This window comes from Balaenoptera acutorostrata, chromosome 3 (genome assembly GCF_949987535.1).
Source record: "Balaenoptera acutorostrata chromosome 3, mBalAcu1.1, whole genome shotgun sequence".
NCBI classification, from domain to species: domain Eukaryota; kingdom Metazoa; phylum Chordata; class Mammalia; order Artiodactyla; family Balaenopteridae; genus Balaenoptera; species Balaenoptera acutorostrata.
In genome coordinates, this window is record NC_080066.1 from 84,167,151 (window position 1) to 84,193,266 (window position 26,116).

Genomic DNA, 26,116 nt, shown 5'->3' on the forward strand with positions numbered 1-26,116 from the left:
GAAGTAATTATAGGTCAGATAAAAGGAAGTACTTTTTATACTGTGGGTAGTAAATAGAAGAAGCTGATTATCCCAGATACAGATTGAAAATAAAATAAATTTAGAGTAGCTTTTATGAAGGCTGTAGAGTGAGATAGCAAAGCAGAATCTGTTTTGTATGAAGCATGCTAAAATAACTTATGAAATTGTCCATAATAGAAGCTTAAATAACTAAGAAAATCAGGAAAAATGAGTGAGGGAAAACTAATTCTATGTATAATAATAAAAAAGGAAAGCAATTTTAGGTGTGATAATTTTGCAATATTTAAAAATTTTAGTTTTTTATGTATTAAGAAGAAATACATAGACTCATAAAATTTTTGTAAGAGTGAGAAGCCACTATAAAGGGATAGAAAGAAGTAATGTCCTCCTCAGTCATCACAGACAGAATAAAATTTTTATTTCCAGGGAAATCCTTTTTGATCAGCTAGAAGGGTGTGGTCACATCAGTGCCAGGACCCCAGCTTGACGTCTGAGGAAAAAGCTGAGGCCTCAGTTCTTTTACAACCTCTGCTTCTTGTGCTGCATTTGTCTTTCAAAATATTCTCTCAGCATATGCAGTTGGAGTAACTCTTGCTTAAGAACAAATGTCCTTTATTTCATAAACTAGGAGATTTTTACAACCTCAAATAGAGCAACAATTGAATTTGAGCTTTCTCATATCCCCACTGTCCAGTCAATTCCTGTCAGGCCTATTGAGAACCCCCAACCCTTGTCAGTTCAGTGCTACTGATGCTGATTCAGATGCTCTGGTCAGTTCTGTACTACTCTTTAGCACCTTAAGGCTGTCACAGTTGAGGGAAGAAGAGTGTACTCTTGGTCTCTAGAAGTTTGGGAATTGCTGAGTTAGAGTTTCATAGCCTCAATATCTAATGATTTCTGCTTCTTGGTTTTCTAGTAATTGTCTCACCATGATCAAGGTGCAAGCATGGCCAGCAGCTGGCCTGAGTCCAGCAGCACTTCTGTGGTTCTCTTCCTTTAGGGTATCTCTGGGGGCACCTGCCTCCTTGGTACTCATCACACACCTAGTTGAACTTTCAATATATCAAATGAACACCGCAGCCTTATATTATCAGCCTAGCCTGTTGTATATGCAATTAAAAATATTAATGCTACAAAGTAGAAATTGTGAGTTTTGTTCAAACAGTTTTTAAGGGAATTCTCTTGATCAAAAGTCTACCCAAGCTATGGACAGAGGGATAGTTAGCACATAAGATATAAATATGAATATGTTTTACTAACACAGAGGCTCTTCATGTTCTGTTCCTTATCTTTAAAGTAACCTCCTGTTGAGAAATGATATTTCATTTGGGCAAGCCAGCCTTGCATTTTTAAGTGTGAGTGATTCATACTTGCACTGGTAGCTAATGAAATTATTTTCAGTTCTGTGGCTTCTGCCATGACTGGCTTTCTGTTTTAGTGTACCATTTCTCACATTTCAAATCTGTGGAAGTTCTGTGACTCCTAAAGACTCGTCTATTCAGTTATTCATTCATTCAACTGGCATCTCCTGAGCATCTACTTTGCTAAGCATTGGGCCAGGTATGGGGATGATGCCAATGGATGTATCATAGATCTTGTCCTCAAGGAGGTCACAGTCTAGTTAAAAAGACAGGCCTGTGGGAAGATAATTACAACGGAATGTGAGAAGTGCATAGAGATAAAACCCAGAAATTATGGAAGGTCCAAGCAGGAGCACCTACCTTAACTTGATGATCAAGGAAGGCTTTCTAGAGGTCAGAACACTTAAACTGGGTTTTTTAAAGTGGGTTGTTTTAATTTTAAAATTCTGCCTTGGGACTTCCCTGGTGACACAGTGGTTAAGAATCCACCTACGAATGCAGGGGACACGGGTTCCATCCCTGGTTCGGGAAGATCTCACATGACATGGAGCAAATAAGCCTATGCACCACAACTACTGAGTCTGCACTCTAGAGCCTGCGAGTCACATCTACTGAGCCCGTGTGCCACAACTTCTGAAGCCCGCATTCCTAGAGCCCGTGCTCTGCAACAAGAGAAGCCACTGCATTGAGAAGCCCGCGCACCACAACCAAGGGTAGCCCCCGCTTGCCGCAGCTAGAGAAAGCCCGCACGCAGCAACGAAGACCCAACACAGCCAAAAATAAATAAATTAAAAATTTTTTAAAAATTAAATAAAATTCTGCCTCATTCAAGAAAGGCTATAAATTTCTTTTAGACAAATTTGAAAAAGTAGCAGAAAAGGGAAAAAATGCAGAGATATAGAGTCAGAGATGTGGGTAAGAACAATGTGTACAATAATAACCTGTCATATTTATTGAATTCTAACATTTACAATGGTTTTCACATTAGGAATGTATCTTATTATTGATGGTGTCTTAGATGTGATGAAACAGGAAATTCATTTATTCAGTAGGTACTTATCAGACACCTGTTATAGATAAGACAATATGTTTAGCTCTGGGCATCAGTTTTGAGCAAAATAGACCCAGTCCCTGTCATCGTGGTCTTTATAGTGAAGAAAAAGTACAGGATTATGTAAGAAAGCATTAGCAGCGGGGCTTAATTTAGATGGAGAGGTCAGGGAGGGTCTTTTCAAATAATAGATACTTAAGCTGAGATGTGAAAGATTAAATAGGAATCAGTCACATAACCAGTGAAGCTAAGGGTTCCAGGGCAAGAGAAAGCATGAGAGAAGGTCTTGAGGCTTGAGGTGGCATGAATTGTTTAAGCGGTTGAAGGAAAACCAGTGCAGATGGCCCTTGGTGGGGTGAAGAATGGGGATAGTAGGGACTGTCATGAGGTGAGGCTGGTTCTCCAAAACCTTCTGGAGGAGGTGCCAAATAATACAAGGCTCTAGAGGTTATGTGAATGTTTTATCCCAAGTTATTAAGGATTTTAATAGTTATGTGAATGTTTTATCCCAATTTATTTAAAATGATTTTTCAAAGTAATTTAATATTTTATTTATTTATTTATTTGTTTTTTGGCTGTGTTGGGTCTTTGTTACTGCGTGCGGGCTTTCTCTTGTTGCTGTGAGCGGGGGCTACTCTTTGTTGTGGTGCGCGGGCTTCTCAATGCAGTGGCTTCTCGTTGCAGAGCACAGGCTCTAGGCATGTGGGCTTCAGTATTTGCAGCATGCAGGCTCAGTAGTTGTGGCTTGCAGGCTCTAGAGCGCAGGCTCAGTAGTTGTGGCGCACGGGCTTAGTTGCTCCATGGCATGTGGGATCTTCCCGGACCAGGTCCCCTGCATTGGCAGGCAGATTTTTAGCCACTGCGCCACCAGGGAAGTCCCAAGATGAGACATTGTTAAGTCTTACCTGATGACATGGACCAGTTTAATAGTAGTTTACATTACAACACAAAGAGGAACAATTTTGGAGTGGGAGAGGGGAGTTTCTTCTTTCTGAAATCTACTGTTTTAACTAGGGAGAAGCGAGGTGGAATGGAAAGAATGTTTGGCTTGTAGTATAGGCATAGATTTGGATCCCAGCTCTACTACTTTTAAGGTCTAAGCCTTGATACAGGCATACCTCGGAGATTTTGTGGGTTCAGTTCTGGACCACCACAATAAAGTGAATATCGCAATAAAGTGAGTCACAATAATTTTTGGTTTCCCAGTGCATAATAAAAGTTATGTTTACACTATACTGTAGTCTATTAAGTATGCAATAGCATTATGTCTAAAAAAACAATGTACAATACCTAATTAAAAATTACTTTATTGCTAAAAAATGCTAACCATCATCTAAGCCTTCAGTGGGTCATAACCTTTTTGCTGGTTGAGGGTCTTGCCTCGACGTTGATGGCTGCTTGCTGATCAGGGGAATGGTTATTGAAGGTTGGAATGGCTGTGGCAATTTCATAAGACAACAGTGAAATCTGCCACATCGATTGACTCTTCCTTTCGTGAACTATTTCTCTGTATCACGCAGTACTGTTTGATAGTGCTTTACCCACAGAACTTCTTTCAAAATTGGAGTCAATCCTCTCAAACCCTGCTGCTTTATCAACTAAGTTTAAATCTTTTGTTGTAATTTCAACCATCTTCACCAGGAGTAGATTTCCCTCTCAAAAAAAATACTTTCTTTGCTTCTCCACAGGAAGCAACTCCTCATCCATTAAAGTTTTATCATGAGATTGCCCTAATTCAGTCACAACTTCAGGCTCCACTTCTAATGCTAGTTCTCTTGCCATTTCTACCACATCTGCAATTACCTCCTCCACTGAAGTCTTGAACTCCTCAAAGTCATCCATGAGGGTTGGAATCAACTTCTTTTAAACTCCTGTTGATGTTGGTATTTGACCTATTCTCATGAATCACAAATGTTCTTTTTTTTTTTTTTAATTTTATTTATTTATTTATTTATGGCTGTGTTGGGTCTTCATTTCTGTGCGAGGGCTTTCTCTAGTTGCGGCGAGCGGGGGCCACTCTTCATCGCGGTGCGCGGGCCTCTCATTATCGCGGCCTCTCGTTGCGGAGCACAGGCTCCAGACGCGCAGGCTCAGTAATTGTGGCTCACGGGCCTAGTTGCTCCGCGGCATGTGGGATCTTCCCAGACCAGGGCTCGAACCCGTGTCCCCTGCATTGGCAGGCAGATTCTCAACGATTGCGCCACCAGGGAAGCCCACAGATGGCATCTAGAATGGTGACTCCTTTCCAGAATGGTTCAATTACTTTGCCCAGTTCCATTAGAGGAATCACTGTCTATGGCAATGAAAAGTATTTCTTAAAGAATAAAAAAAGTATTCTTGGGACTTTCCTGGTGGCACAGTGGTTAAGAATCCGCCTGCCAATGCAGGGGACATGGGTTCTAGCCCCGGTCCAGGAAGATCCCACATGCCATGGAGCAACTAAGCCCGTGTGCCACAAATGCTGAGCCTGCGCGCTAGAGCCCGCAAACCACAACTGCTGAGCCCACGTGCCACAACTACTGAAGGCTGCACACCTAGAGCCCGTGCCCCACAATAAGAGAAGCCACCACAATGAGGCACCCGTGCACCGCAACAAAGAGTAGCCCCTGCTTGCCACAAGTAGACAAAGCCTGCGTGCAGCAACAAAGGCCCAACGCAGCCAAAAATAAATAAATAAATAAATTTCTTTAAAAAAAAAAGTATTTCTTAAAGAATAAGGCTTAAGGGCTTCCCTGGTGGCGCAGTGGTTAAGAATCTGCCTGCCAATGCAGGGGACACGGGTTCGATCCCTGGTCTGGGAAGATCCCACATGCCGCGGAGCAACTAGGCCCGTGAGCCACAACTACTGAGCCTGCGTGTCTGGAGCCTGTGCTCCCAACAAGAGAGGCCGCGATAGTGAGAGGCCCGCGCACGGCGATGAAGAGTGGCCCCCGCTTGCTGCAACTAGAGAAAGCCCTTGCACAGAAATAAGCCCTTGCAAAGACCCAACACAGCCAAAAAAAAAAAGAATAAGACTTGAAAGTGAAAATGACTCCTGATCTGTGAGCTGCAGAATGAATGTTGTGTTAATAGTTATGAAAACAATATTAATCTTGTTTTACATCCCCATCAGAGGTCTTGGGTGGCCAGGTGCCTTGTCAATGAGCAGTAATATTTTGAAAGGAATCGGTTTTTTTTCCTGAGCAATTGGTCTCAACAGTGGGCTTAAAATATTCCGTAAACCATGTTGTCAACAGGTGTGCTGTCATCCAAGCTTTGTTCCATTTATAGAGCACAGGCAGAGCAGTTTTAGCATAATTCTTAAGGACCCTAGGATTTGGGGAATGGTAAATGAGCACTGGCTTCAGTTTCAAATCACCATCTCCATTGGCCTCTAACAAGAGAGTCAGCCTGTCCTTTGAAGCTTTGAAGCCAGGAGTTGACTTTTCTTTAGCTATGAAAGTCCTAGATGGCATCTTCTTCCAAAATGAGGCTGTTTTGTCTACACTGGAAATCTGTTGTTTAGTGCAGCCACCTTCATTATCTTAGCTAGATCTTCAGGATAACTTGCTGCAGCTTCTACATCAGCCCTTGCTGCTTCCCCTTGCACTCTTATGTTATGGACAACAGCTTCTTTCCTTCAACCTCACGAACCAACCTCTGCTAGCTTCACATTTTTCTTCTGCAGCTTCCTCACCTCTCTCAGGCTTCATGTAATTGAAGAGAGTTAGAGCCTTGCTCTGGATTTGGCTTTGGCTTAAGGGAATGTGTCTGGTTTGATCTGCCTTCCAGACACTAAAACTTTCTCCATATCAGCAATAAGGCTGTTCCTCTTTCTTATCATTTGTGTGTTCCTTGGAGTAGCACTTTTAATTTCCTTCAAGAACTTTTTCTTTGCATTCACAACTTGGCCAACTATTTGGTGTTAAGTGCTTTCAGCCTATCTCAGCTTTTGATGCACCATCCTCACTAAGCTTAATCATTTCTAGCTTTTGACTTATAGTGAGAGACCTGCAACTCTTCCTTTCACTTGAATACTTAGAGGCCATTATAAGGTTATTAATTTGCCTAATACCAATATTGTTGTGTCTCAGAGAATAGGGAGGCCCAAGGAGAGGAAGAGACAGGGAAAGAGCCAGTAGTTGGTGGAGCAGTCTGAACACACACAACGTTGTCAATTAGGTTCGTCATCTTATGTGGGTGCAGTTCACAGCACCACAAAACAATTACAGTAGTAACATCAAAGATCACAGATCACCATAACAAATATAACAATAATGAAAAAGTTTCAAATATCGTGAGAATTATCAAAATGTGACACAGAGATGAAGTGAGCAAATCCTGTTGGAAAATGGCGCCAATAGACGTGCCTGAAACAGGGTTGCCACAAACCTTCAATTTGTAAAAAAACCATATCTGCAAAGTACAATCAAGCGGAGCACAATAAAATGAGGTATGCTTGTATCTGTTAAACAGCCGCAGCAGGGGCACAGGACACTTTTGCTCTTTACTTCCAGCCCTACTCAGAATGCACCTTGTGTTCACCCCAGCCCTTCTTTTCTCCTTCCCCCATTTTAGTGTGACCCTCTTTCCCTGCTCTAACCCCTTGGCCTACCTTTCTTCCCATCTACTCCCCCCTTTGCTGCTCCAGGAGATGGCTGGTGGAAGTGGTGGTCACAACACCTCTTTGCCTTCTAAGTAAAGAATTTGTGGTGGGATTGGAAGTGGGGCTCTCTGTTCTGGAAGTGAGGTATAGCTTCCACTCTAAATACATGAATTATGAAGGGATGGAGGTTTGCGGTGGGGGGAGGAAAGGATGTTTCATTGCTTCTGTACTCCTTTCATGTCTGGCTCTTTTTCCTTCTGTCACACCAAGATTTCCTGTATAACTCAACTCTCCAATGTCACTTTCATCTTTCTCTACTTCCGGAAATTATAGACCCTTTTAGAAGATTCTGGGAGCCTCTGGCCAATACTTCTTTTAATCTACCCTCTTAGAGTATAATGTCTAAGGCCAGGAACATTCATATAACAAAAGTTTATTAAGAAATTATTAGGCAGGCCCTGTGTTAAGTGCTGAAGAGACAGAGATGAATAAGATGCACCCCTCCTCTCAAGGAACCTACAGTCTACCGAGTGAGATAGGCAAGCAAAGTCATCATTTAGTGGGATAAGGATTCTAGAGGAAGATTGTATGAGGTAATGAGGACATTGAGAACAGAGTGCCAAATGATGATGATAAGTCAGGAAAGTCTTCTTAGAGAAGGAGGTACTTTAACACAGATGTGAAGAATAAATAGGAGTCTGCTGTCTGAAAGGGGGAGGGATTGTGTTTCGGATGGAGGAAATAGCCAAAGCAAATGCAAGGCAGCAGGGCTTATTCAGGATACTGCAAACCCATAGTTTGGCATGACCAGACAATGGCAGTAGTGATTGAAAATGGAGAGAAAATGAAATGTTTAAAAATATATCCCACTGAGGAGTAATGTTCTATTTCTGAACCTAAGTGGTGGGTATATGGGAGTTCATTATATCACTCTTTCATTCAACAGATATTTGTGTGTGTGTGTGTGTGTGTGTGTAATTTCTGGAAGCCCATTATGTGCTTTAGCATAGTAAGAATAGAAAATTCCATAGAATTTTCTACCTCAAAAACATGCCGTTAAGGGTTATATGAATTACTTAGTAACCATATGGAGTATCAGTGTTAATGTCAGGGTTCAGAGGAAGGGGTGTTGATGATTTGGGATTTTTCTTCTGCTTCAGTTCATAGCCTAGAGGGACACTTAGTTCTTATTATAGGCTTGCTTGAATTGTCACATAAAGCATTCATTTTTTGTGAACATTCACAATGGGGTATCAAAAATGAACCAAGCAGATTCCATGTTGCCAAGCTGCTTATGATTTAATAGGGGAGCTAGGAAAGATGTGCACATGTGCTGTATGAAAAGCAAATTATGTGTGTGGGAGTTTGGGGAAGGAGAGAGAATCACATGGGGCAGATTTTTTGGGATTCGGGGACTGGTCATTTACTATTAGTGCTGTCAGTCTTGTTCCCGAAGTGTCTGAGGCATCAGAAACAATTACTCTTGGTGCCCACACTTTAGGGTTCCTTGACTGACAAAATGCAAGTTAGCAAAACTTCCAGTGAGTCATCTGCATTAATCAAGGACCTCTTGAGTGTTGTCCTCGTGGTAGGATACAATAAGAAAAATGCCTGCTACCTCCTTACGCACACAGGATGGGTGTAACCCCTGAGAAGGCATGCTAGGCTGAACCAGTGCTGTTTGGTGCCCCTCTCTGCACATACCAGTGCAGGCATGTCCCCTGAACCCACCTTTCCAGTGCTTTCCCATTAGACTCAGTCAGAATTACCTCATCATAAATTGTATTGTAGAAGGACAGATGGTTTTTATTTTCCTTGCAAGCTACTATGCAACTTAAATCTGTGCTAGCATTCTTTTCTCAGATTTTGACTGTTTCCATAAGATTTAGCCCATCTCCATTTTTGCCCTTACTCTCCTTTCTAATTAGGGGTACCTTTGAATTGTCATAAATCTTTGATGTGTGTTTATATTTTAGTGTATCTATTTTAAGGCTTTTTCTCTCTTCTTCATCTCCTACAGTTTTAGTGTGGCTTTAGTCACAGTACCTCAGATCCCAAATCCTTGTTTTTCCTTCTCCCACAGTTCCTACATCAGTGTTTACCCTTCTTTGCCTACTACTCCATGAATCTCTTCCCTGAGTCTCTGACTCCTACCCCATCTCAGCTGTGCTTTGTGGCTTCAGGAAAAATCCCGAGGTGGGTCTGTGATGTTTGCCTTTGCTACCTCTCATCCCCATTCTCCTGACTTTGTTTCCTTCCCTTGTCCTACCTCTGTCTTAAATAAAATCAAGACAAATGCCCCACTAAGTGTGGGCAAGGAGCTGAGCCAACCTCTAGGGGGTTCAAAGATGGCTTAAGGAGCATGCAGCCTTGTGTAGGAGGTGGACAGATCCATAAATAACTAAAATAAGGCCTGAGGAATCATAAGTGAGATATTTGAGGGACTCACAAGGTAATGAGGGGTAAAACTAGAGCAGCGTGAGTAAAAAAGGGAATGCGGAGCATTGCAGGAAAGTCACACCCTCTATTAGCTAGTGGAGGCAGCTGGTGACAGAGCTGTTATGTGGCACTGGACCCTCCCTTGTCTTGCTGGGAGCTCTGTCGGGGCTGGTTCACTTTGGCTTGGGTTATCTGTCGCTAACTGCTTTTGTTTCACCAGGTACCTGAGCAGACTCAGTGGGTAGGTGTGTCCAGCCCTATTTCTGATTCCTCCCTGACTCTTGCTGCCACATCCCATTTCTAGGTTTCTCATGGGATCTTAGGACCTTGCCTTCTTGTCTTCCTTCCCAGTCTTCACACTGGATGTGACTGAACAAGCTTAGTCCTCTTCCTCAGGGCTGCCATGTGTATTTTCACTGGGGGTCTAAGGGGAGAGTGGAAAGTAGGGTTGGAGGTGATAGAGGCAATAGGAAGGGGCATTGTCAAGTTGAGCTTGCTCTCCGTTTCAGCATCTAAGTTATATATACCTTCCAAACTGACCCAGTTCTGGTATAGTTGTTTCTGCAGAGTTACCGATCTCATTGGTTAAGATGGAAAAGAATCATAAAAAGACAGTGGTAATAATAGACTGACTTCTGACCTGTTTCTCTTTGGATACCTTCCCCAGAGATAGAGATAGGATAAAGGGGAAGTTGGTTGTCAGAGTGATGTTTGCTATTTAAATATCTTGTCTCTGGTGAGTGTAAGGGCCTTAGCCTCTGTCTACTGTCTGTAAGTGTTGTTAACACGTAGCTCTTGGAAATCTAACCTTTGACAAAGTACCTACTCATTACTGTTTCCAAAATACTTGTGGAAATCTGAGCTGGAGCTTGCTATTGACAAAACACAAAGGTGCTTCTTTCCAGATTCAGTTGAAAATCTCCTCATGTTTAGAGCAGGTCAACAGTGCTTCTACACACTCACCTTGGACTCATTTTGCTTTTCGTGTTTTCATCATTCAGGGTAGTAGGTTATTTCATGACTCTGAATCTAATGTTTTACATATCTTTTTTGGAACTAGTAAATCCTTCCAGAGAAAGTTACAGAGATACTGGCTTTCTAAAGTAAGCTTCAGAGTGGAAGCTGTTAGTACACAGAAATGTTTATTGAATGAGTAAGATTTTAGTAATATGTACAGATATTACTCAGTTTAATGGACTGTAACTGAGGGAAAAGTTATGAAACAAATTTTAGTAACATATTTGACATATAACATTAGTAATCACTTCTTATGGAAAGAGCACTTAGTAACAATCTCAACCTGTACTTATATATTGGTTATGCTTTTCACAAAGTTTCTACGTATATAAGCCCTTGAGATAAACTAGGTGAGTCCTGCTGTCATCCCTCATTTTACAGATACCTGAAATAAAGGCTAAAAGACCAATCTGGTATCCTGGGGTTAGAACCCATAACCTGGTTTAGTACGCTTTCCTCTGCAAACTGTTCAGACAAAAAGTTTGCATGAATCTGTGATAATAAGAGATAAATAAAGCAAAGAGTAAGTTTTGGGGTTTTTTTTGTTGTTGTTTTGTTTTGTTTTTGTTTTTGTTTTTTACCATACTCACTTTTATTCAATTTAAGGATTGGCATTCTTTTATTCTGGGATTCTTTCAACAAATACTGAGGGCCCAGCTGTGTACCAGGTACACAAGCACTTGATATAGTGTTGAACAAGACAGATATGGAACTTACGTTCTAAAAAAGTAAGAAAAATAATAAATAAGTAAACAAGAAATAACATAACAATAAGTAAATTCAGGTAGTTAGAAGAGCTCTGAAGAAAATAGAGAAAGGCTGGTGTTGGTGATATTTTCCTATGTGATATATTCCTGAAAATGGACACCAGGGTTTATAGTGTACATATGTTTTAAAGGGAGATTCCTTTCTGAGGAATCCAAGCAATCATAAAACCTCTCTTCATTGTGGTGTTTGGAGGATTCATTCCTGTTCTTTTTCTTCAAAATTGACCTGAAGTCCAAAATTGGCTTAAATCCAGAGAGTGTTTAGTTGAGGCTAAAGATGTGCTGTTTCAGGAACTCCTCTTGATACCTCTTTCATGATGTTGAGGCTATGAGAGCCAGTCTTATTGCTGGACAAATATTCCATTTTTACCATTTTCACTCATCTTTATAAAATAATGAAGACAAAGTACTAGGCAACAGTGCTTTCTCAGTTTTTAAAAATTAGCAACAGAACTTTCTTCAAAGAAAATTCCAGATACCCAGTATGTAAAACAGCTGTGGCTCCGCTGTTCCACACCATAATGATCCCCCACGAATGCCTGAGAAATCACTAAGGCTTTGCAGAACACAGGATGAAAACTACAATAAAAAACTCAATTCAAATCTTGTGATAAAAAGATAGCTGTGTGGTGAAACTGGCACAGGCACCACACCAGAGCTTCCAAATCATGTTCTGAAATCCATGAAAGTCCGCATTCAGTGAGAAAATAGATTTATATGTACATTTTCATCTAAAATTACATTTTCAGGTAGCGTTTTTTATATAAGGCAAAGTCAAATTTTTTTTTTTAATTTTATTTATTTAGTTAGTTATGGCTGTGTTAGGTCTTCGTTTCTGTGCGAGGGCTTTCTCTAGTTGCAGCAAGTGGGGGCCACTCTTCATCGCGGTGCGCGGGCCTCTCACTATTGCGGCCTGTCTTGTTGTGGAGCACAGGCTCCAGACGCGCAGGCTCAGTAGTTGTGGCTCACGGGCCTAGTTGCTCCGCGGCATGTGGGATCTTCCCAGACCAGGGCTCGAACCCATGTCCCCTGCATTAGCAGGCAGATTCTCAACCACTGCGCCACCAGGGAAGCCCAAAGTCAAATTTTAATTGAAGCTATTTCTTCAGAGCATACTTCCCCCCGCCCCCAGTTTTATTGAGATATAATCGAAATAGTGTACTGTATGAGTTTAAGTTGTATGGCATAATGATTTGAATTACATATATTGTGAAATTATTACCACAATACAGAGCATGCTTTTTTATAATGTGGGCATGATGGTACTACTGAGGCCAAAATACTTTTCATCTACTAATTTAAAAGTTAAATTTCATATTGACCAAATTTTATTTTGTTCATAAACTGTTTAATTATAAATAAATCCATGATATGTTTTTTATATCATTATAAAGTAATAGATTTGCTGGTTTAAATTTTTTTTTTCTTTTTGTCTTCTAGTTTGCCAGGGTTTGGATACCTGATCCCGAGGAAGTTTGGAAGTCAGCAGAGTTGCTCAAAGATTATAAGCCAGGAGATAAAGTCCTCCTGCTTCACCTTGAGGATGGAAAGGTAAGAATTTTGCTTTTATTTGTTGTTATTGGCATAAAGTGAAGGAAATTCAAAAGTGTAAATTTGCTGTGACATACTTAACTTCACTTGGAAGTTAAATTTTGAATTAATGTAATATTTTCACTTACTTAATTGATGAAAATAGCAAAATGGCAAACTCAATTGTCTATCCCAATGGCTTAGTGAAAATAGCAGGTACTTTTAAAAATCCATTATTTTGATTTATGAATTTATTATGACCTGGTTTAGATTCACATCTAATCCTCCCAAAGATATTCCTGTTTATCTGTATTTTGTTTTGGATACTATTTAAATTATTCACATTAACTAAGAAAGCAACATTTAAGGAGCCAGTTTGAGATATGATATTTGCTGGAACTAGATATTTGAAAAATATTTACTTAGAAGCTGTTATATAAAATACTTTGCTAGTGGCCAGAAAAACTTAAAACCAGTTGTATCTCTTTCCCATCTGCATTCACTACATGAGTAGACTCTTAGTTTTACCCTTTTTAATCTCTCCACTGCATTGGACAGGGCATGTCACACCTTTTTCTTAAAAACCTTTGTGACGTTAATTTCCTCTAACAAGTTATAATCTAGCCAGGAAAATACAGGATATAAAAAGTAGTTCAACACAGCAATATTAAGATGTCAAAAGATAAACTTATGATTAACTGCCAAGTGAATAATGCTGTCCTGACCGTTAATATATATTGAGCACTTACTATGTACAGGCATAGTTCTAAGTGCTTTATATGCTGTAACTCACTTAATCCTCATAACAATCCTGTGAGGTTGGGCTATTATCATTACCACTTTATGGATGAATAACCTGAGGCTCAGAGAGTTTGGGACTTGCTCAGGGTTATACACGCATTAAGGGATGAAGCTGGGACTTAAGGCCAGGAGATTGCCTTTCTGGTCTGTGCTCATTACCACTCTGCTGTACTGTAAAGACAGTGAGGACTTTAGGATCCCAATAGAGGGAAATATCACTGTGGGCTGCTTCAAGGAAGGCTTCAAAGAGAAGGAAGAATTCTGACTAGATAGAATTTGGATTAACAAAGAGAAGGAAGTAGACTTTGTGAGGATTGGAATATATTTTGGAGATAGTGAATATCACAAGTTGACTGGAGCAGAGATTTAGAAAGGTGTGTGTTCTAATTCAAGGCTTGTGTGTTAAGGTACCTGCTATATACCATGTTAAGAGGTGGCAAAAGATATGCTCTCTGACATTAATGTCAGGTAAGAGAAGTACATATACTTATGAATAGTGTGACACATGATATAATAAATGTAAACAAGAAACAAAAATAGAACAGAGTGGGTAGTGGCCAGAGGGGCTGGTGAAGGTTAAGGGTCAGAGAGGCATTGTCTAAAGAATGAGTAGACAAGGAGGAGTGCATTTCAGGGATCTAGAAAAGCATGGACAAAGGCAGGGAGGCTTGTACAGTGATGTGTGTTTGGGGAACTGCACAAGTTCCATGTTGTTGGGATGTGAAGTGAGGGTACAGGACTGGCAAGAGGATGGAGGTGGGAACCAGATCACAGAGGGCCTGATGTTCATGCTGAAACTTTGGACTTCAACTGGTATGCTATGGGGAGTGATTGTAGTGTTTTTAAACAGAAGAAGGGTGCCAGGTTTGTGTTTTAGAAAGGACTCACTGGTGGCAGTATGGGGGATGAATTTTAGGAGAGCAAAACAGAGACAAGGAGATTATTCAGAAAGAAGGCAGGGAAGAATTAGGCCAGATTAGGAGGGCCTTGACTGCCAACTAAGGAATTAATTTATTCAACATTCATTGATCATCCACTCTGTGAGACACAACATTAGGTACCTTAGGCTATATTTTCTTCTTTTTTTTTGGCCGTGCATGTGGGATCTTAGTTCCCCAACCAGGGATAGAACCCACGCCCCCTGCAGTGGAAGGGCAGAGTCTTAACCACTGGACCACCAGGGGAGTCCTGATATTTTCTTATGTTAATTCTCACAGAAATCCTGTGGGTTCACAGGTGGTATTATAACCATTTTCCAAATAAGGAAGCCAAGACTCAGAGACATTAAGCAGTCTACCTGAGATCACACAGCCAGAAGTGGCTTTTTTGTATGGCAGGAGCCAATGCAAGGACCAGTCTGCTTTGGAAAAGTTTTATTATTATACCCTAATAAACAGGCAGAGAGAGGTCGAGGGGCAGATTGTAAAAATTTCCTCCCCATTTTGCAGAGTCATTCTAACCTGATTTGAACATTTGACCTCTATATATCTCTTTAGTATTAACAAAAGTATTAACAAAAGTCTTTTTACAAAATCAGCTTGTCCCTCTCTGCAATAATATTGCCATTTTTTTTTTCCTTTTCATGTGTCGTGTGTTTGTCCTTAATACATAGTTGAGTGACAATCTCCATGCTTGGCTTTGCCATAAAGCCATATTCCCTTGGCTTTAAAGTGAGTAGTACTTCTTAATTTGGGGGCCCAAGCACCTCATTAAAAGTTGAATAAAAACTATGGACTGTGTTTTTTAAAAAATACACATATATGTATATATTTACACATACGTGCATACACACAAAGTGTTAACACCTAATTTTAGGGGATTCTTGGACCTCTCAGTGTTCAGGGGTTCCCAAGTACTTAGCACATACCAGGCATTGTCTCACTTAATTTTTACCACACCCCTATGAGCTATTTCCATTATGCCCATTTTACAAATGAAAGATTTGGGTTAAATAACATACCCAAGACCACAAAAGGAGTAAGTACCAGTTTTAGGATTTGAACCTGGGTTGATCTGGCTCTAGAGCCAAGCTCTTACCACTCTCTTATGCTGTCTGTCACTTATAATAGGTGAAGAAGAAAAAGAAAAAAGCTTATTTAACTAAAGATTAAAAACTCTGGTCTAGTAACTAGGTAAAAAATATTCTAGGCTTTGACTTTTCAAAGTGTATTATCAAAAATTGTTAATATGAGTTAATACATCTAGTGAAAACAAAGGCTCTCCTTATTTTTTTGCCATTTCCACCAGTTTCTGTGGTTTTGGAAGGTGCCAGGAAAAGAATGCATTTAATAGCTGAGAAGCAAATCAGGAATAGGAAATAAGCAAAATGTATGTGCCTGTTTTGGGTTTATTGTCATTATTTATCCAGATACTATATCTTGTGCATTTTCAGGATTTAGAATATCGTCTAGATCCAAAGACGGAGGAACTGCCTCACTTAAGAAACCCTGACATACTTGTGGGTGAAAATGACCTCACAGCCCTCAGCTATCTTCATGAGCCTGCTGTACTCCACAATCTCAGAGTCCGCTTTATTGATTCCAAACTTATTTATACATATTGTGGTGAGTGTGCATTGCTCTCTGAGTGAACTGTGAATTCTTTTCTCTAATGGACATGGCCATGGAAATATTGTGCATGGGGACAATTCTTATTTTCTCCCTTGTCCCCAGCTCTTTTTTCTCTACTGACTTCTTACCCTTCTTTCACTAATCATTCTCTGCCGAGACCCAGGTCTGGGATTTCCATTCATTTCCTTCTAAGTCTCTCTGCTTGGTGTACCCAACTCAGCGCTCAGCATTTCTTCATTACGCTCCTGTTTTGAAAAGGAACAGGTATCTTTTCTTCTTAAAAGAATTTATACCTTTTATATCCTTGATATTTGCTCTTTTTCTTCCCTACCTATTAACTGAATATTTCTTTTTCTCAATTTTCATTTTTCTTCAATTTATTTTTTTCTTGCACATATGCTACCTTCTCAGTGAAGCCTTTCCTGTCCACCCTATCTTTTCTTCTCCTAGGTGTCTATCTTCCTTCTCTGTTTAATTTTCCCCCCTTTTCCTTACTACTGTCTAACCTATGATATATATTTTTCTTACTTATTTTATTGTCTGCATTTCCCTCTAGAATATAAGGTTCATGAGGGCAAAATTTTTTCCTTTTGTTAAAACAATTTTTATTGAAATATAATTGATGTACAATGTTATATAACTTACAGGTGTACAGTACAGTGACACACTTTTTGTTTTGTTTTGTTTTTTTTGGCTGCGTTGGGTCTTTGTTGCTGCACATGGGCTTTCTCCAGTTGCGGCGAACAGGGGCTACTCTTTGTTGTGGTGTGTGGGCTTCTCATTGTGGTGGCTTCTCTTCTTGCAGAACACGGACTCAAGGCACGAGGGCTTCAGTAGTTGTGGCCCATGGGCTCGGTTGTTGTGGCTCACAGGCTCTAGAGCACAGGCTCAGTAGTTGTGGCGCATAGGCTTAGTTGTTCCACGGCATGTGGGATCTTCCCAGACCAGGGATGGAACCCGTGTCCCCTGCATTCGCAGGTGGATTCTTAACCACTGCGCCACCAGGGAAGTCCCCACAATTTTTAAAGGTTATACTCCATTTAGATTTGTCTTTTTGTTTGTTTACTGCTGTAAATATAGCACTTAGAAATGACTTGAAAGCTAGTTTTAGTCAAATAAATATTTGTTGAATGAATGACTTTATTAAGTTAATATATACTTGCTGTAAAATTTAAGGAAATGCCAAAAAAAGTATAAAAAATGAAAAAGAATTACATGTAATTCACCACTGAAAAATAACCAGTATTATGTTGTCTTATATCCTGTGCGTATATGTGAGAGAGTATAAATAGATATAAAATTGGAATCAGTCTATATATAGTTTTGTGTCATGTTTTCCTATGACACTTAATATTTTTTATAAACATGATTTGTGGTGGTAGCTCAATAGTCTGTTACATGGATATAATAATACATATTAAACCACTCTTCCTTTTTAAAAAAAATTTTATTGAAGTATAGTTGATTCACAATGTTGTGTTTAGTTTTTGCTATACAGCAAAGTGACTCAGTTGTACATATATATATATTTTTTCATCCTTTTCCATTAAGGTTTATCACAGGATATTGAATATAGTTCCCTGTGCTATACATAAACCACTCTCCCTTTATTATATACTTTGTTTCCGCTTTTCACTGTTATGAATAACATTATGATAAACATCTTTATTTAAAAAAAAACCTTTACGTGAATCTATGATTATTTCATTTGGATAAATTTCTAGACGTGGAATTTTTGGTTTAAAATATATTATGAAAATATTTAAAGTCCTTTCAACATTGCCACAGTTTTTATTATTTTAAATCACCTAGTCTAGTTTATAAATGGTGTTTTAGTTAGGACTAGGTATAATGGGTTCAGAGGCAAAGGCTATGATATATTTTGACCCTTAACAATTTGTTAGTTCAGTATTAACTGAAATTGAATTTGTATTAACTATGATTCTCACTTTACCAAGTTTGATATGCCCATGAGGATATTATTGACTTCTCCTTTTGCTTTTTTTTACCTTTCTCCCCAGGTATAGTCCTCGTAGCTATAAATCCTTATGAACAGCTGCCTATTTATGGAGAAGATATTATTAATGCATATAGTGGTCAGAACATGGGTGATATGGATCCACATATCTTTGCAGTAGCTGAAGAAGCTTACAAGCAAATGGCCAGGTTGGTGGAAGCTCTATTTATTATTTCACGACTTTTATTAGATGTGATAATTTCTTCTTTGCTGAGTCACAGATATTCTAAAATACAGTGAATAACAACTAGTAAATTATTAAATAAACAGCCTTGATTGATTTGTCTCAGATGGCCTGCATTTTTTTTTTTTTGGCCGTGCCGTGAGGCATGTGGGATCTTAGTTCCCTGACCAGGGATCTAACCCACGCCGCTTGCAGTGGAGGTGCGGAGTCTTAACCACTGGACTGCCAGGGAAGTCCCTGGCCTGCATTATTATTAAAATAACCTAACATTTGTAAAAGGACATATAGTTTTTAAAAACTGCCTTTGGAATCTCATTGTAATTCTGTGACCATGCAAGGACAGATGTTATGTTTTACAGATGAGTGGATCAAGGTTTGTAGGTATTAAGTGACTTGCCCAATGTCATTCAGCTAGTGAGTGGCAGACCAGAACTAAAAGGCTTAAGTGCTGAAAGAAATCTGTCTGTATCTGGTAGAATTAAATCTCAAGGAAAGTGTGAATTTTCAAGTTAGCAGATGCTGGGGCATCAGTGATCCCGAACAGCATCAGGGAAATGTCTTTGATGTTAATCGGGGAACCCTATTATTTTGAGAGTGGAGAATGGGAGAAAAAAAGCTATTTTCAAGACTAGATTATACTCTTGATAATATAATGTAATGTAAAACTATGCATGCGTAGAAGAATAGTCTGACAGGTGAGAAATGGTATCCTAGTGTTGTTTTAATTTACCTTTCTCTAAGTAGGAAAGACTTTGCACATCTTTACACACATACACACGCACATACCTATATGTATATTTAATGTATATATTAAAAACCATAAGTTCACACTGATACCTCCAAATCCAGTTCAACACCACCATTTTTATTCTTGATTTCTTTTTCCTTCTTTTCACTTTTTTCTTTGATCTTGAAAACCCTGGCTCTCATTATCCATAGTATATTTACTTGTTTGCTCAATCCTGGAATACTCTTTGTATCAGAAATGCTAACCCATACCCCCGTGAAAAGCAAATTTACCACTCAAGTACATTTGCGTCCAATTCATTTTGTCTTTAGCCTTACATAATATAAAGTGCCAATTTCCAAAGTTACTTAGGTTGGTTCCTTTCTTCCCCACCACTTTATTAATTTATTCAACCACTCTCCCATATGTGATCACTCAGATTGTTTTCAACATTTTGCAATTTCAAACAGTGCTACAGTAAATAACCTTGTGCGTATACATTTTTGTATTTGTATTTATTTATTGCTCTTCCGAATTGCTTTTAATGAAGCTATGGCAGTAAAATATACAACGTGACCCAGATACACAGTGGAGCAAAGGCCTAGATAATGAGATGGTTTTGTCCACATCTTGGGGAAAAGGGTGATATGTATGTCTTTATGAACACTATTTAAAAAATACAAACTCCGCACAACATTCTCCAGGAGCTAGAGCCCAGGAGAACCCACGGGGGGTCCATCATCCATTGGGACATCAGATGCAATCTCAGGGGTGGGGACGGTGGTGGGGGGAGGAGGTAGGGAGTTTCTTCAGAGCCGGAAGAGGCTGCAGCAGTCCGCATCTCTGCTGGGAATGTCGGGCAATGGCAAGCAGCAATGAGGGAACACAGTGGGTAGCAGCAGTGTTGGGCAGCTCTTCAATATCTTGATCACAAATATTTGGTACAGTGCAGTTGGTGATATTGCCAGGGGGCCAGAGAGGTGGAGGGAGACTTCTTGTCCGCAGGGGTAGAGAGTGCACCTCTCTGCTTGAAGAGGGACATGACGGGTGATGGGGAGCAAAGGGAGATGGAGCAGGGGACTCTCACGTTCTTGGCGACCTCAACTGGACCACAGCCACAGCGCCATGATTAGGTTAAACCCAACCACTTTCAGGAGGGGGTTGCAGAACCTGATCACTGACAGGCTTTGGAAGTTTAGGTTCATGTCTGTTTCAGAGCTTTTCTCTACCAACTTGGCATCACAGGAATTCTTGAGCTGGGGTAGAAGGTCTGGTTGAACGTGTCTTCACATCCAAAATTGGTGCTTTTGCTCCAAGCCAGGACCCAGTTGCTCTTGGAACCTGTGGCCCCCATGTCTAGCACAGTGCTGTTTGAGCTGAACATCATGGCCTGGTGACTTGCAACACAATGGTTTGAAATTCAAAATCGGTGTATAAGCAGATGGAGGTGTTGCTGGATTTGGGGCCTCTCAGCAAGTACACAGTGGGGTTGGGGTTCTGGATATTTGGCTTCACAGTGTACACGGTCTTGTCCCCAAAGGCTAATTTGCCTGCATTGGGTTACACAGTGTTCCATACTATTGCGGTAACCTTGACTGGCCTTTAAGAAGACAGGTTGGAGGTGGAGCACATTTTTGTATTTTTAGAGGTGTAGCTTCAGGTAAGTTGCTAAAAGTGGTGTTGGTAGGTCAAAAGGTAGGTGTAAATATACTGCCAAATTCCCTCTGGTAGAGTTCTGGTTTTCATTCCTGCCAAAAATGTTCAAGAGTGCCTATTTCCCCATAGCTTTATCAACAGAATGTATAATCTTTGTTTTTAGTTCTTGCCAATTTAAATGGTATCTCAATGTTGTTTTCGTCTGCATTTCTTTAAATATGAATAAGTTCAAACATCTTTTCATATGTTTAAGAGCAGTTCACTTTTCTTCTGTTTGTTTCTTTGTTTATGGGCTGAATTGTCCATTCATGTCTTTTTCCACTTTTCTGTTGTGTTTTTGTTTCTTTGATCCTCAATTTTAAGAGTTAAAAAAATATATATATATATTAGGTATATTAGCCCTTAACCTGTGTTATATGTTGCAGATACTTCCCCCCAGTTTGATTTTGTTTATGGTCATTTTCTATACAAATGTATTAATCTTTTTTTTTTTTTTTTGCTGTGGATTTTGAGTCATTGCTAGAAAACCTTTCCCTACACCAAGGTAAAAGAGAATTTAATCTTCTAGTCCTTGTATTGTTTTATAATTTACCTTTGGATCACTGATCCCATTAAAGTTCATACTTTTGAATTATGAGAGATATGGATCCAAATTTATCTTTTTTCTAAATGGCTACCCAGTTATCTTAGCATCACTTATTAAGAAGCCCATCGTTGCCCCAGTTATTTGACATGCCACCTAAAATTCATCATATCCTAAATTTTCTTATGTTCTTAGGTCAATTTCTTGGCTTTGTTCTTTCCACTTTCTTTATTCATGTCCCAGTACCACACTGCTTTGATTATAGTGGCTTTATAGTATGTCTTAGTGTCTGATACCATTAAACCCCCTCATAGTTTGTCTTTTTCATTATTTTCCTGGCTATCCTTAGATGTTTGTTTTTGCATACATAAGTTGATGACATTGTCCAACTCCATAAAGAAGCTGTCTTTTGAGTAATAACATGAAGGAAAGGAGAAAGCAAGCTGTTCAGATATCTGGGGGAAGAATATTCCAGACAAAGAGATTAGCAATTACAGGGACCATACAAAGCCTTGAGGACTATTATAGCAAATTTGACTTTTTCTCTAAGTGCGGGTTTTGAGCAGAGGAATGGCATGATCTGGCAGCTGTGTTAAAAATTGATGATAGATACCAAAAATGTATATCCTGAATCTAATCCTGAGGAAACTCAGAAAAACTGAAAATGATGTGCATACTACAAAATAACTCTATATACTCTTCAAAATTAGCAAGGTCAAAAGAGTCAAAGAAAGACTGAGGAACTATTCCTGATTAAAGGAGATAGAGGAAACATGCCAATTAAATGTGGTGAATATTTGGAATTGAATCCTTGATGATGAGGGAGAGAAGGTAACTTCGTAGGGGGCATTGCTGGATGACTGATAAAATTGGAATATAGACTGTGGATTAAATAATACTATTATATCAACATTACATTTTCTGATTTTGATCACGGTCAATATGAAAGAGCAATGTCATTGTTCTTAGGAAATATACTCTAAAATACATAGGAGTCATCATGTCTATAACCTATTCTCAGATGTTTCAGAAAATATCAGAATAAGAGAAACAGAGACGTTTATGAAACAAATGAGCAAAACCTAAACAACTGGTGAATCTGAATAAAGCATATACAGGAGTTCATTTTACTATTTTTGCAATTTTCTGTAAGTTTGAAATCATATCAAAAGTAAAGTTAGGAAAAAAAAAAAAACCCAAACCAAAGGACAGAATGTAATGGCGACAATGGTTGAATCCACGAGACTAGATAGGAGGATTTTGCATTGATCCAGGCAAGAGCTAATAATCTAGTTAAGGAGAATATAATTGGAGATGGTAAGAAGTGGATGGATTCTGGATACATTTTTAAGGTAGAATGTACCAAGGCTTGCTCATGTGGGGGTATGAGAGAAAAAGAGAAGTCAGGGATAGCAGCAAAGTGTTTGATCTGAGCACCTAAAAGGCTGGAGTTGCTGTTTACTGAGATGGAGAGATTGCAGGCAGAGCAGGTTGTGCATGTGGGGTGGGAGGGCGGGAGGAGGAAGGGGGTGGAGTTCTGTTTTAGATCTTTAAGGTCTAAATGGCATTTTCAACATCTATCCTCAAAGCAGAGCTGACACGAGTAATTCTTCCCCAGTAGATACATGTCCAGTTGCAGTAGCATAATCAGGATCCTTGACTCATGACTTCTTTCTGAAGATGCCCCTTACAGAGAAAAGCACCCCTTCATAGACTAGCCTCTTAATTTTAACAGTCCCATTGGCTTACAGAGGAGAAAAACTCAGTGGGCTGCTGTATCTGTTTGTCTTCTTATATTTTTGTTTCACCATTTTTGCCTCACATTCTTGCCAGTCTTTTCTCATGCTGAAACTCATTGCTCTCTGATAACTAAATCACAATATTATTTTCCTTAAAACATCAGGGTTTTTTTTTTTTTCTTTTTGTTTCCTTAAAACCAAGTAATATTGATTGCTTTGATTTGGTATTTTTTTCCTCCCTTGTTAATGGTAGAGCAAATACATTTTATCGATTAAGTTTCATTTATGAGTTTTCTTGAAATAAATTAGAGAGTTATATTCATAACCTTAGTGTAATGGAAAAGATATCTGTATTAGTCACAGCTGCATCAATAAATAACTATATAAGCTTAAATCTTCTGGTCTCCCAGGGCCTCAGTTTTATCACCTATAAAATAGAACACTTGTACCAGATGGTCTAGCTTTACATTTAAGGCATTCTGTTGTACACACTTGTTACCTTTCAGTTTCATGGGCACGAATGCATAAGTCTTTTACTCTTTCTAGTGGAGGGCAGACTATGGTAAGGAGCTTGTAGCAAAGCAGAAGGAGCATAGTATAGACTTTTCCTCTGGAAACTAAGAGATGTGGAGTGTAACAACCCAACTCTACTCTAACCTTGGATAAGCCATCTGACCTCTCTGTGTTATTGTTTCTCCCAGTGAAGAAAAGATAATATTTATCATGCTTACTTCAGAGGTGAAAATTACATTAGATGATAAACATAAAAAGCACTTTGAAAAACACTGTTTAAATATAAGCTGTTACTGTCATCACGGTCTTCATCGTCATGGAGTCTCATGTCTGCCTTCTCTTTCTGTTCATTTTAGCCTCTCATTGGGTTTTATTCTTCCTGACTCTGTTGCTAGGCCTTTCCTTAGGGTGGCCCCTTCTTGCATTTGTTTAGGCAGACTCTGAATGCTTCACTCTTCTAAGGTTCATTGGCCAAGTGGATGCTGGCTGTTATAGATTATAAAATCTCTCCTGTTACCAATTGTGACTCACCTGCCATGTGGTGCCAAGTATTCCTACTTAGGCAGATAGACACGCTACCTGATAAGGAATTTTATGTATGATATGTAAAGGTGAATTAACTTCTATTAGTTAGCAGCTACCGTGTTTAGAGGTATACTATGTGCCAAGCATGATATCAGGCGTGTTACCTCTAATCTTCATTACACCTCTGGGAGCAGACATCATCACCCCTGCTTTACAAATGAGGAGACTGAGGAAAGTAACTTTCAGACTATCATGCTAATAAATAGTATCTGGGAGCTGAGATGTGAATCAAGCTCTGAGGCTACAGAGCCTTTCTTCTTTGTTGTTTAATTTTCTTACTTCCAACTATATGACCCTATTCTAACACAGTATTACCACAGTATTAATCTATTCCCTCAGATTAACTAACATTGCATACTTTTATTTCTGTACCTTTTATTCAGCCTAGAATATCCTTCTCCATGCTCCGTTATCTGCCTGGTTTCTGTTTATTCTTCATGATCCCACTCAAGTTTTACTTTGAGACCACCTCAGTTCCTGATAAATGATTCCTCTTCAGAATTCTTTACTGTATGAATTTGGGACTTACTGAGAACTATCTACCCAATAAGTTTTTAGTAGGAATAAAGTACTGTAAGTATATGAGTCTATAAAAGTTACAAACAAATAAAATTGGCTATTTCTGAAAGAAAGACAAATACCATATGATATTACTTATATGTGGAATCTAAAATATGACACAAATGAACTTATCTATGAAACAGAAACAGAATCATAGACATAGAGAACAGACTGGTGGTTGCCAAGGGGGAGGGGGTTGGGGGAGGGAGTGAGTGGGAGGTTGAGGTTAGCAGCTGTAAGCTTTTATACATAGGATAGATAAACAACAGGGTCCTGCTGTATAGCACAGGGCACTATATTCAATACCCTATGATAAACCATAATGGAAAAGAATATTAAAAAAAGAATATGTATAACTGGAAAAAAATTGGCTATTTCTGTTATGGAATCTTTATATTAATTTCATAGGCTCTATACTGATGGAACAGAAAACTCAGATTGACATGAGAAGATCTGATAGTCATGTGACAGACTTCTCAGCAGGAATTTGGTGTATCTCCAGGAAACGCTTATTTTCATTTCCTGAATAATCTCTGTGCCTCTCTAGCACAGCTTTCATCAGTGTGCCAGCACAGTCTTATGGTAAATATTTATACTTAAAAACTAATACTACATATTGTTTTGTGAACGCATTGTCTAGTATCCACTTTAGAGTGTAAATCTTTTCTTCTTGGGATTGATCAAAAGCAGAAATCTTGGAGAAACAGAGCTGAGCAGCTTGAGGTTTGACAAGTGATAAACATGTAGAAAAACTTAGCACCTCTCTAACAAGAGAAATAAGGATTAGAGTCTCAAGTGAAAGCCACATCACAGTAAATACACAATGTTGGAAGAAAGCATTATATTACACTAACTTAATAATTTTCCTTTTTAGCAAGGGATCAAATAAGGGAGAAGCAATTAGATTGAGTGCCTGCAAGAAAATAAAACTCTAGATTTTGTTTCATGAGAACATGTTCACTTATAAGCTAAAAATTAGACCTAGGTGCTTGTACACTTAACCAAGGTACATGGCAACACCCAGTGGATGGTTATGAGAGAGTCAACATTGAGATGTGTGGATATAGTAAAATGGGTCCTGCCTGAGTCAGGTCTGAGGCTGGCATTACTTAGTTTCCTCATTAACGACCTGGATGTGAATGCAAAGTATGCTCATTAAGTTTGCAGAGGACAAGATGATGGTCTTGGAAAATATGAGCACCATAACCTAGAGAGATTACATTTTTAAAGGGTAAAGTTCAGAAGGGAAATGTATAAAGTAATATACCTGATACAAAATGAATCTTACTAGATATAATCTAAGGAACGGCTGGACAAACCAAATAGATATATAGATAGAAGGAAAATAGACTCAAGTGTAACATCTCTCTCTTTCATCAACCCAGAGTGGATAGTCTGTCCTTGAATAA

General features: G+C 39.2%; 1 protein-coding gene across 5 annotated transcripts in view; it reads left to right on the plus strand.

Moving 5' to 3' along the window:
- The window catches only part of MYO5A (myosin VA), a 206,466-nt gene that overhangs the window by 63,147 nt on the left and 117,203 nt on the right, over window positions 1–26,116 (plus strand). For all 5 annotated transcript variants that reach the window (XM_057542127.1, XM_007194894.2, XM_057542129.1 and 2 more), the window contains exons 2-4: window positions 12,682–12,792; window positions 15,965–16,136; window positions 18,164–18,308. In XM_057542127.1, coding sequence (XP_057398110.1) covers window positions 12,682–12,792; window positions 15,965–16,136; window positions 18,164–18,308 — 428 coding nt within the window. The remainder of the gene's footprint in view (window positions 1–12,681; window positions 12,793–15,964; window positions 16,137–18,163; window positions 18,309–26,116) is intronic.